This window comes from Cololabis saira, chromosome 22 (assembly GCF_033807715.1).
Source record: "Cololabis saira isolate AMF1-May2022 chromosome 22, fColSai1.1, whole genome shotgun sequence".
NCBI lineage: Eukaryota > Metazoa > Chordata > Actinopteri > Beloniformes > Belonidae > Cololabis > Cololabis saira.
The window spans coordinates 35,924,363-35,936,255 of NC_084608.1; the positions used below are offsets into that span (position 1 = coordinate 35,924,363).

The 11,893-nt window shown below is 44.2% G+C and overlaps 1 protein-coding gene across 5 annotated transcripts in view; it reads right to left on the reverse strand.

The window, feature by feature from the left end:
- The window catches only part of LOC133423113 (NACHT, LRR and PYD domains-containing protein 14-like), a 485,953-nt gene that overhangs the window by 456,876 nt on the left and 17,184 nt on the right, over positions 1 to 11,893 (reverse strand). For all 5 annotated transcript variants that reach the window (XR_009770796.1, XR_009770798.1, XR_009770797.1 and 2 more), the window contains exons 6-8: positions 10,032 to 11,826; positions 8,010 to 8,186; positions 3,147 to 3,320 (exon numbers count right to left, since the gene is read on the reverse strand). Coding sequence is in view for 2 of the 5 variants with exons in the window: in XM_061713249.1 (XP_061569233.1) it covers positions 3,147 to 3,320; positions 8,010 to 8,186; positions 10,032 to 11,826 (2,146 nt within the window). In the remaining 3 variants the exon portion in view is untranslated. The remainder of the gene's footprint in view (positions 1 to 3,146; positions 3,321 to 8,009; positions 8,187 to 10,031; positions 11,827 to 11,893) is intronic.

Here is an 11,893-nt window from a genome sequence, read left to right on the forward strand (position 1 = left end):
AAAGAAGGCACTGAGCCTCCACTATATCCTTGTTTGACCCTTGACTATCGATCTAGAAACTTAATTTCCTCATCTTGATTGCCTACTTACAAAAAAAATAGGAGGAAATGGTCCAATAACTGTGCAAGATGGGCAATTTGGCGGCCATTTTAATATGCAAATTAGAAGGTCAAAAACTCAAAATTTCACTCGGGTACCGGTTTTTTTGGACTCAGCACCCTTGAAATATGTAAGGTAGGCCGGTTCCCGACTTGTACCCATAAATGCTCCTTACTTCTTATAAAAGGCCTTTTTTCTGAAATCCGTCTAGACTATAAACCTCTAGTTAGTGTTTAGTAAACCTCTAGTTAGTGTTAGTAAACCTCTAGTTAGTGTTTAGATAACTCTAGTTAGTGTTAGTAAACCTCTAGTTAGTGTTTAGTAAACCTCTAGTAAGTTAGTATTTAGTAAACCTCTAGTTAGTGTTTAGTAAACCACTAGTTAGTGTTAATAAACCTCTAGTTAGTGTTAGTAAACCTCTAGTTAGTGTTTAGTAAACCTCTAGTTAGTGTTTAGTAAACCTCTAGTTAGTGTTAGTAAACCTCTAGTTAGTGTTAGTAAACCTCTAGTTAGTGTTTAGTAAACCTCTAGTTAGTGTTAGTAAACCTCTAGTTAGTGCTAGTAAACCTCTAGTTAGTGTTTAGTAAACCTCTAGTTAGTGTTAGTAAACCTCTAGTTAGTGTTTAGTAAACCTCTAGTTAGTGTTTAGTAAACCTCTAGTTAGTGTTAGTAAACTACTAGTTAGTGTTAGTAAACCTCTAGTTAGTGTTTAGTAAACCTCTAGTTAGTGTTTAGTAAACCTCTAGTTAGTGTTAGTAAACCTCTAGTTAGTGTTAGTAAACCTCTAGTTAGTGTTTAGTAAACCTCTAGTTAGTGTTATTAAACCTCTAGTTAGTGCTAGTAAACCTCTAGTTAGTGTTTAGTAAACCTCTAGTTAGTGTTAGTAAACCTCTAGTTAGTGTTTAGATAACTCTAGTTAGTGTTAGTAAACCTCTAGTTAGTGTTTAGTAAACCTCTAGTAAGTTAGTATTTAGTAAACCTCTAGTTAGTGTTTAGTAAACCACTAGTTAGTGTTAATAAACCTCTAGTTAGTGTTAGTAAACCTCTAGTTAGTGTTTAGTAAACCTCTAGTTAGTGTTTAGTAAACCTCTAGTTAGTGTTAGTAAACCTCTAGTTAGTGTTAGTAAACCTCTAGTTAGTGTTAGTAAACCTCTAGTTAGTGTTTAGTAAACCTCTAGTTAGTGTTAGTAAACCTCTAGTTAGTGCTAGTAAACCTCTAGTTAGTGTTTAGTAAACCTCTAGTTAGTGTTAGTAAACCTCTAGTTAGTGCTAGTAAACCTCTAGTTAGTGTTTAGTAAACCTCTAGTTAGTGTTTAGTAAACATCTAGTTAGTGTTTAGTAAACCTCTAGTAAGTTAGTATTTAGTAAACCTCTAGTTAGTGTTTAGTAAACCTCTAGTTAGTGTTTAGTAAACCTCTAGTTAGTGTTTAGTAAACCTCTAGTTAGTGTTAGTAAACCTCTAGTTAGTGTTTAGTAAACATCTAGTTAGTGTTTAGTAAACATCTAGTTAGTGTTTAGTAAACATCTAGTTAGTGTTTAGTAAACCTCTAGTTAGTGTTAATAAACCTCTAGTTAGTGTTAGTAAACCTCTAGTTAGTGTTTAGTAAACCTCTAGTTAGTGTTTAGTAAACCTCTAGTTAGTGTTAATAAACCTCTAGTTAGTGTTAGTAAACCTCTAGTTAGTGTTTAGTAAACCTCTAGTTAGTGTTTAGTAAACCACTAGTGAGTGTTAGTAAACTACTAGTTAGTGTTTAGTAAACCTCTAGTTAGTGTTTGTAAACTACTAGTTAGTGTTTAGTAAACATCTAGTTAGTGTTTAGTAAACCTCTAGTTAGTGTTAATAAACCTCAAGTTAGTGTTAGTAAACCTCTAGTTAGTGTTTAGTAAACCTCTAGTTAGTGTTTAGTAAACCTCTAGTTAGTGTTAATAAACCTCTAGTTAGTGTTAGTAAACCTCTAGTTAGTGTTAGTAAACCTCTAGTTAGTGTTCAATAAACCTCTAGTTAGTGTTTAGTAAACCTCTAGTTAGTGTTAGTAAACCTCTAGTTAGTGTTCAATAAACCTCTAGTTAGTGTTTAGTAAACCTCTAGTTAGTGCTAGTAAACCTCTAGTTAGTGTTTAGTAAACCTCTAGTTAGTGTTAGTAAACCTCTAGTTAGTGTTTAGTAAACCTCTAGTTAGTGTTAGTAAACCTCTAGTTAGTGTTTAGTAAACCTCTAGTTAGTGTTAGTAAACCTCTAGTTAGTGTTCAGTAAACATCTAGTTAGTGTTTAGTAAACCTCTAGTTAGTGTCAGTAAACTACTAGTTAGTGTTAGTAAACCTCTAGTTAGTGTTAGTAAACTACTAGTTAGTGTTAGTAAACTTCTAGTTAATGTTAGTAAACCTCTAGTTAGTGTTAGTAAACCTCTAGTAAGTTAGTATTTAGTAAACCTCTAGTTAGTGTTCAGTAAACATCTAGTTAGTGTTAGTAAACCTCTAGTTAGTGTTAGTAAACTACTAGTTAATGTTAGTAAACCTCTAGTTAGTGTTTAGTAAACTACTAGTTAGTGTTCAGTAAACCTCTAGTTAGTGTTTAGTAAACCTCTAGTTAGTGTTCAGTAAACATCTAGTTAGTGTTAGTAAACCGCTAGTTAGTGTTAGTAAACCTCTAGTTAGTGTTAGTAAACTACTAGTTAATGTTAGTAAACCTCTAGTTAGTGTTTAGTAAACTACTAGTTAGTGTTCAGTAAACCTCTAGTTAGTTAGTATTTAGTAAACCTCTAGTTAGTGTTAGTTAACCTCTAGTTAGTGTTTAGTAAACCTCTAGTTAGTGTTTAGTAAACCTCTAGTTAGTGTTAGTAAACCTCTAGTTAGTGTTAGTAAACCTCTAGTTAGTGTTCATAAACCTCTAGTTAGTGTTAGTATACCTCTAGTTAGTGTTAGTAAACCTCTAGTTAGTGTTAGTAAACCTCTAGTTAGTTAGTGTTTAGTAAACCTCTAGTTAGTGTTAGTATACCTCTAGTTAGTGTTAGTAAACCTCTAGTTAGTGTTAGTAATCTGTGAACTGACCTCAGAGTCTCCAGTCTGCAGTCTGGACTCTCCAAGAAACCACACAGATGTTTCACTCCTGAATCCTGCAGGTAGTTCAGACTCAGGTCCAGATGTTTCAGGTGGGAGGGGTTGGACTTCAGAGATGAGACCAGAGAAGAACAGCTGATCTCTGACAACCTGCAACTCTGCAATCTGAACAAAAAGTAAGTTCTTCAAATATCAACTTAGTCATCAGGTTCATGTGGGTCATCACTGGTATCTGGACTTTATAAAACAGGTTTTAAATTCTATTATATCCATGATGTTGGTTCCTGGTTGTTCCTCTGACACGTTCACCTTTTAATGAACATTCTGAAGTTTTCTGCTAGAACAGAACAGAACAGAACAGAATAGAATAGAATAGAATAGAATATAATAGAATAGAATAGAATAGAACAGAACAGAATAGAATAGAATATAATATAATAGAATAGAGAGCTCCAGGTTCCTGGGCCTTCAGATCAGTGAAGCCTCAGCTGGAACAGCAGAACACACTGCAGCTCTGGTGGAGAAAGCTCCACCCCCTCACAACGTACAATACAATACTTACAAAAGCACAAGTAAAATGTGCAATAAATCTCTCATCTACCTGGTAAATGTCCTGTATTTAACGGTGATGCAACTCAGGGTCCTCAGCTATACAAGGACATTGTATACGGTGTATATACTTTTGTATTATATGTACAATAATTTTTATGGACAGGATTTCTAGGCGCAGGCAGGGGCCGGAGGGGATCCGGTTTGGGAACCTCAGGATTTCATCTCTGCTTTTTGCAGATGATGTTGTCCTGTTGGCTTCATTGGGCCGGGACCTTCAGCATGTGCTGGGGCGGTTTGAGGCCGAGTGCGACGCGGCAGGGATGAGAATCAGCACCTCCAAAACCGAGGCCATGGTTCTCCATCAGGAAAGGGTGGTGTGCCTTCTCCGGGTGGGTGGAGAAGTCCTGCCTCAGGTGGAGGAGTTCAAGTATCTCGGGGTCTTGTTCACGAGTGAGGGAACGATGGAGCAGGAGATTGACAGACGGATCGGTGCAGCATCCGCAGTTATGCGGTCAATGTACCGGACCGTCGTGGTGAAGAAGGAAGGCGAAAGGCGAAGCTCTCGATTTACCGGTCAATCTACCCCCCTACCCTCACCTACCGTCATGAACTTTGGGTAGTGACCGAAAGGACAAGATCGCGGATACAAGCGGCCGAGATGAGTTTCCTCCGCAGGGCGGCTGGACGCTCCGTTAGAGATTAGTTTCCTCCGCAGGGCGGCTGGACGCTCCCTTAGAGATGAGTTTCCTACGCAGGGTGGCTGGACGCTCCCTTAGAGATGAGTTTCCTCCGCAGGGTGGCTGGACGCTCCCTTAGAGATGAGTTTCCTCCGCAGGGTGGCTGGACGCTCCCTTAGAGATGAGTTTCCTCCGCAGGGCGGCTGGACGCTCCCTTAGAGATGAGTTTCCTCCGCAGGGCGGCTGGACGCTCCCTTAGAGATGAGTTTCCTCCGCAGGGCGGCTGGACGCTCCCTTAGAGATGAGTTTCCTCCCTTAGAGATGAGTTTCCTCCGCAGGGTGGCTGGACGCTCCCTTAGAGATAGGGTGAGGAGTTCGGTCACCCGGGAGGAGCTCGGAGTCGAGCCGCTGCTCCTTCACATTGAGAGGAGTCAGCTGAGGTGGCTTGGGCATCTGTACCGGATGCCTCCTGGACGCCTCCCTAGGGAGGTGTTCCAGGCATGTCCCTCCTCCCTAGGGAGGTGTTCCAGGCATGTCCCACCGGGAGGAGACCCCGGGGAAGACCCAGGACACGCTGGACAGACTATGTCTCTCGGCTGGCCTGGGAACGCCTCGGACTCCCCTCGGAAGAGCTGGAGGAAGAGCTGGAGGAAGAGATGGGGGAAGAGATGGGGGAAGAGCTGGAGGAAGAGCTGGGGGAAGAGATGGAGGAAGAGCTGGAGGAAGAGATGGAGGAAGAGCTGGAGGAAGAGCTGGAGGAAGAGATGGGGGAAGAGCTGGAGGAAGAGCTGGAGGAAGAGCTGGGGGAAGAGATGGAGGAAGAGATGGAGGAAGAGCTGGAGGAAGAGATGGAGGAAGAGCTGGAGGAAGAGCTGGAGGAAGAGCTGGAGGAAGAGCTGGAGGAAGAGATGGAGGAAGAGCTGGAGGAAGAACTGGAGGAAGAGATGGAGGAAGAGCTGGAGGAAGAGCTGGAGGAAGAACTGGAGGAAGAGCTGGAGGAAGAGCTGGAGGAAGAGCTGGAGGAAGAGATGGAGGAAGAACTGGAGGAAGAGCTGGTGGAAGAACTGGAGGAAGAGCTGGAGGAAGAGCTGGAAGAAGAGCTGGAGGAAGAGCTGGAGGAAGAGATGGAGGAAGAGCTGGAGGAAGAGCTGGAAGAAGAAGAGCTGGAGGAAGAGATGGAGGAAGAGCTGGAGGAAGAGCTGGAGGAAGAGCTGGAGGAAGAGCTGGAGGAAGAGATGGAGGAAGAGCTGGAGGAAGAGCTGGAGGAAGAACTGGAGGAAGAGATGGAGGAAGAGCTGGAGGAAGAGCTGGAGGAAGAGCTGGAGGAAGTGTCTGGAGGAAGAGCTGGAGGAAGAGATGGAGGAAGAGCTGGAGGAAGAGCTGGAGGAAGAGATGGAGGAAGAGCTGGAGGAAGAGCTGGAGGAAGAGATGGAGGAAGAGCTGGAGGAAGAGCTGGAGGAAGAGATGGAGGAAGAGCTGGAGGAAGAGCTGGAGGAAGAGATGGAGGAAGAGCTGGAGGAAGAGCTGGAGGAAGAGCTGGAAGAAGAAGAGCTGGAGGAAGAGATGGAGGAAGAGCTGGAGGAAGAGCTGGAGGAAGAGCTGGAGGAAGAGCTGGAGGAAGAGATGGAGGAAGAGCTGGAGGAAGAACTGGAGGAAGAGATGGAGGAAGAGCTGGAGGAAGAGCTGGAGGAAGAACTGGAGGAAGAGCTGGAGGAAGAGCTGGAGGAAGAGCTGGAGGAAGAGATGGAGGAAGAACTGGAGGAAGAGCTGGTGGAAGAACTGGAGGAAGAGCTGGAGGAAGAGCTGGAAGAAGAGCTGGAGGAAGAGCTGGAGGAAGAGATGGAGGAAGAGCTGGAGGAAGAGCTGGAAGAAGAAGAGCTGGAGGAAGAGATGGAGGAAGAGCTGGAGGAAGAGCTGGAGGAAGAGCTGGAGGAAGAGCTGGAGGAAGAGATGGAGGAAGAGCTGGAGGAAGAGCTGGAGGAAGAACTGGAGGAAGAGATGGAGGAAGAGCTGGAGGAAGAGCTGGAGGAAGTGTCTGGAGGAAGAGCTGGAGGAAGAGATGGAGGAAGAGCTGGAGGAAGAGCTGGAGGAAGAGATGGAGGAAGAGCTGGAGGAAGAGCTGGAGGAAGAGATGGAGGAAGAGCTGGAGGAAGAGCTGGAGGAAGAGATGGAGGAAGAGCTGGAGGAAGAGCTGGAGGAAGAGATGGAGGAAGAGCTGGAGGAAGAGCTGGAGGAAGAGATGGAGGAAGAGCTGGAGGAAGAGCTGGAGGAAGAGCTGGAAGAAGAAGAGCTGGAGGAAGAGATGGAGGAAGAGATGGAGGAAGAGCTGGAGGAAGAGCTGGAGGAAGAGCTGGAAGAAGAAGAGCTGGAGGAAGAGCTGGAGGAAGAGCTGGAGGAAGAGCTGGAGGAAGAGATGGAGGAAGAGCTGGAGGAAGAGCTGGAGGAAGAACTGGAGGAAGAGATGGAGGAAGAACTGGAGGAAGAGCTGGAGGAAGAACTGGAGGAAGAGATGGAGGAAGAGCTGGAGGAAGAGCTGGAGGAAGAGCTGGAGGAAGAGCTGGAGGAAGAGTCTGGGGTGAAGGAAGTCTGGGCATCCCTGCTGAGGCTGCTGCCCCCGCGACCCGGGAACGGATAAAGCGGAAGAAGATGATGATGATGTACAATCATTATTTGTATTACATGTTATTGCAATATATGTTGACTGTCGTTATATAGTTATTTATCCTTTTGTTATTTATGTGTATTTCTGACTTGCCTGACTTTGAGAGAACGCAAAAGAATTCCAATGTACCGGTACCGTCTGGTGCAAATGCTAATAAACCTCTATTCTATTCTATTTGTATTTCATTCTTTTCTATTTTTATTTTATTCTATTCTATCACTTTAGTATTTTATTTTATTTTACTTTATACCACGGTCTGTGTGAATACTGGATTCTGATTGGCTGACAGGTGGAGGTTAAAAGTGATTATCTAGCTACCTAGAAAACAAGTTTGGTCAAATTGTCAGATAACTTTAATATCATTGTGCTGGATCAACTGCCAGGTGGTAACCACGGCAACGGAGATTCAGAGAAGAGCCGGCTACCGCAGGATGGAGACATGAGTGATTTTCTCATTTCTTTTAATTTATTTGGTGAATATAACAATTTTGATGACTGGGATGCAGAAGAGGAGAGAAAAGAAAATAGCTGAGCGGAGCTGAGCGGACTAGAATATCTCCCGTTACCAAGGAAACTGAGTTATGGCTTGTTAAAAAACTTCCAACGGCTGGTTGAGAGATTAAATAGTCGCTCAGCCGCTCCGCTGTGGCTTGTTATAAAACGATGATTTACACTGAAAGCACATTAAAGCAGGAATAACTGATTTAATATTTATGTTTTTTGGTAAGTGACCGTGGTATAAGTGGATAATGTCCTTCCAGGTGACATTATCATAAATATATGGACTTCGCGGAGGCAAACGTACTCCCCACGTACTCCATATATTTCTGATAATGTTCAGCTCGTCGGGCATTATCCCTTACATATTCTATTCTATTCTATTTTAGACAGAACTTTTAGAGCCAGTTCCATGTTTGGAGGATGATAAGTGGATAAATGTGGAAACATCTCCAGTGGACTGACCTCAGAGTGTCCAGTCTACAGTTTGGACTCTCCAGTCCACCAGACAGAACCTTCACTCCTGAATCCTTCAGGTGCTGGTTCTTACTCAGGTCCAGTTGTGTCAGATGGGAGGGGTTGGACTTCAGAGCGGACGCAACAACTTCACAGTGAGTCTCTGAGAGAACACAACCAACAAATCTGTGATGAGAGAAAACATGAAGTCAGTTGTAATAAAGTCTGATTTAAAGCCAGACTGACCCACAGGAGTTACAGGACGGTGCAGGAGATCACAGAACCAGAGTTACTAGAATTAAAGTCACGTACCAAGTACAACTGTGTCCACATAAAACTATTGTAGGTTTACAACTCTGAGCCGTTTAAACTTGTAAACTTCTTCAATAGGGGACTAACAATATATCTGCCACGAAATGTCACGATACACAAACGTCACGATACGTGTGGTGGAGGTGACAAACTGTAGCTGATATTGGGTTATTAATATTAATCTATTGTGTTTACTAGTAACATCCTATTGGTGCAGCGGGATCACGTGACGACCGCGACCCGCCGACCAAAATCTGACTACGCTCTAGAAACTAGTACCGTTTTACCAAAATCTGACTACGCTCTAGAAACTAGTACCGTTTTACCAAAATCTGACTACGCTCTAGAAACTAGTACCGTTTTACCAAAATCTGACTACGCTCTAGAAACTAGTACCGTTTTACCAAAATCTGACTACGCTCTAGAAACTAGTACCGTTTTGGTCCCGATCACGGGACTCTTGGGGGATTTGAGCTCTGAACTTTTACTGATGTAAGGCTGGTGTAGAGTTAAGCCTTACCTTATTAAATTAAACCTTTTTGGGGTGGTGAGTAGGATAAACACGGGGAAACTGAGTTCCAGTGTTCCAGTGAGTTCCAGTGTACTTTAATGTCCCTCAACAGTGTAGGATTTTAGAACATCAACACAGCACCTAGTGCCGTACTGTGGCGTATCACTCCGCCCAATCTAAAACACACTAATCACGACAGATAAACTGACTAGTGTCATTATAGTCCCTGATTTACATCAGAATATAAAGAATATATTTATAAAATAATGAAATAACCTTCTTAACAAAAATAAATCTCCTCTTACACTTATAAGGTGAGCATGAATCAATGTTTTTTCTGATGTAAAGATTGTGTCGTCCCCGACGGTGTGAGGATGAAACGATACCGGGGTTCAACCTTACGGCCTCAGGCTGGAGCAGGTGAAGCTCTGAGCTCTGGTACAAGATCAATAACTGTCATGTGGGACTTTTCATAGTTTATTTATTTACCTTTATTTATTTATTTAATTTTAGTTGTTACATTTCTGGAAAAGAAAAAAGTCAAGTCATACATGAGAAACTTTTCAGTTTGTGTCTAAATATTTGTACTTGTATGAAACTGAAGATGCATAATGCAAACCTGACATTTACTTTTAGTTCAGTTTGTGGAAAATGGTTGGCCTGGCTTTCTCTTTAAAACTTAAACAGTTATAAAGCATTACAAACTGTAACAATAGTGCAAACGTACAGCATTGTTTTGTATTGTGTGTCTTTCAAATAAAAGACCATTTTTTCCAGTCATATGTTCCTCATTCAAGGTTTTTAAAAATACTGCTATAATATCGTACTGTATCGTTATCGTGACCTCAATATGGTGTATCGTACCGTATCGTGAGATTAGTGTATCGTTACACCCCAATTCTTCAATAATCTCAATGAAAATGTCTGATGTGATGAGTTCTCTGTAAAACTGTCAGTAAGTTCACACCAACAAAACTCCCCGGTGGTTCTGATGTTTCATCTTTCTCCGTTACACAGATTCATCTCTGAGCAGCAGAAACATCAACTAGATCAAGTGTTTGAAACATGAACCTCTGGTTGACGTGACTTGAGATGAACCAGAATAAAACAAACACATCCGACTTCAAAAGTTTTCATTTTCAAGATCAAACCCAGATTTGAAGAAGTGAACTGCTAACTGATGGTGTTATTGATCCATCTGGACTCACCGAGCCTTTCTGCAGTTCCTCACAGCTGGAATCAGTCTCCGTCCACCCCATGGTGTTGTTGTCTTGTACTTGCTCATGTCCAACTCATCCAGAACCTCCTCCGACATCTGCAGCATGTAGGCCAGAGCTGAACACTGGATCCCAGAGAGTTCCTGCTCTGATCTGTTCTCTGACTTCAGGAACTCTTGGATCTGCTGATGAACTGAGAGGTCGTTCATCTCCACCAGACACTGGAACATGTTGATGCTTCTGTCAGGAGACATTCTGTCAGTGCTCATCTCCTTCAGGTTGTTGATGACTCTCTGGATGGTTCCTGGATCGTTCTCCGTCTGGTTCAGCAGAACTCCTAACAGTCTCTGGTTGGACTCCACAGAAAGACCATGAAGGAAGCGGACAAACAGGTCCAGGTGGCCATTTTTACTCTCCAGGGATTTCTCCATGACTCTGTTCAGGAAGTCATCCAGAGATGAGTAACTGTAGTCTTCTCCCAGGAAGTTCTTCAGCACATCCATGTTCCTGGTGGACCAACAGTGGAGCACGTAGACTGCAGCCAGGAACTCCTGGATGCTCAGATGAACAAAGCAGTAGACGGGTTTCTGGAAGACCTCACACTCTCTCCTGAAGATCTGGGTACAAACTCCTGAGTACACCGAGGCCTCTGGGACATCAAGACCACACTGCTCCAGGTCTTCTTGGTAGAACATGATGTTTCCTTTCTCCAGATGTTGAAACGCCAGCCTCCCCAGCTTCAGGAGAAGGTCCCTGTCGGCCTCCGTCAGCTCCTGTGGACTCGTCTCACGTCCCTCCTGGTACTTGTTCCTCTTCCTCTTGGTCTGGACCAGCAGGAAGTGGGAGAACATGTCAGTCAGGGTCTTGGGCAGCTCTCCTCTCTGCTCTGTGGTCAACATGTGGTCCAGAACTGTAGCAGTGATCCAGCAGAAGACCGGGAGTTGACACATGATGTGGAGGGTTCTGGATGTCTTCATGTGGGAGACGATGCTGCTGGACCGCTCTTCATCCCCGAACCTCCTCCTGAAGTATTCCTCCTTCTGGCCGTCGGTGAAGCCTCGTACTTCTGTCAGCCTGTCCACGTGTTTGTGAGGGATCTGATTGGCTGCTGCAGGTCTGGAAGTGATCCAGATGAGAGCTGAGGGAAGCAGGTTCCCCTGGATGAGGTTGGTCAGCAGCACGTTGACCGATGAGCTCTGTGTGACGTCAGACACCACCGGACCGTTGTTGAAGTCCAGGGAACGTCTGCTTTCATCCAGGCCGTCAAAGATGAACAACGGTTTCCCGGCAGCCAGCTGCTCTGCTGTGAGCTTCTGGAACGATGGATGGAAAACCCGGATCAGCCTGAGAAGACTGAGCTGCTCATCTCCGATCAGGTGCAGCTCCCTGAACGAGAGCAGAATCACCACGGTGACGTCTTGGTTCTCCCAGCCCTCGGCCCAGTCCAGAGAGAACTTCTGAACCGAGAAGGTTTTCCCAGCGCCAGCGACGCCGTTGGTCAGAACCACTCTGATGGCTCCACGTTGGCCAGGTAAGGCTTTAAAGATGTCCTGGCACCTGATTGGAGCGTCATGGCGGCTCTTCCTCCTGGAAGCTGTCTCCAGCTGCCTCACCTCATGTCGGGTATCAACCTCTTCACTCAGTCCCTCTGTGATGAAGAGCTCCGTGTAGATCCTGTTGAGGGGGGTTCTACTTCCTGGTTCATCAGTTCCTTCAGTCACATGTTCACATCTGCTCCTCAGACTGGTCTTGTGTTCATCTAGGACCTCCTGCAGACCGGCATCTGCTGAAAGACAAGAAGAACTCTGAAACTACAGAACAAAAGTCTCTCCAGTTGTCAGAAATGATTCCAT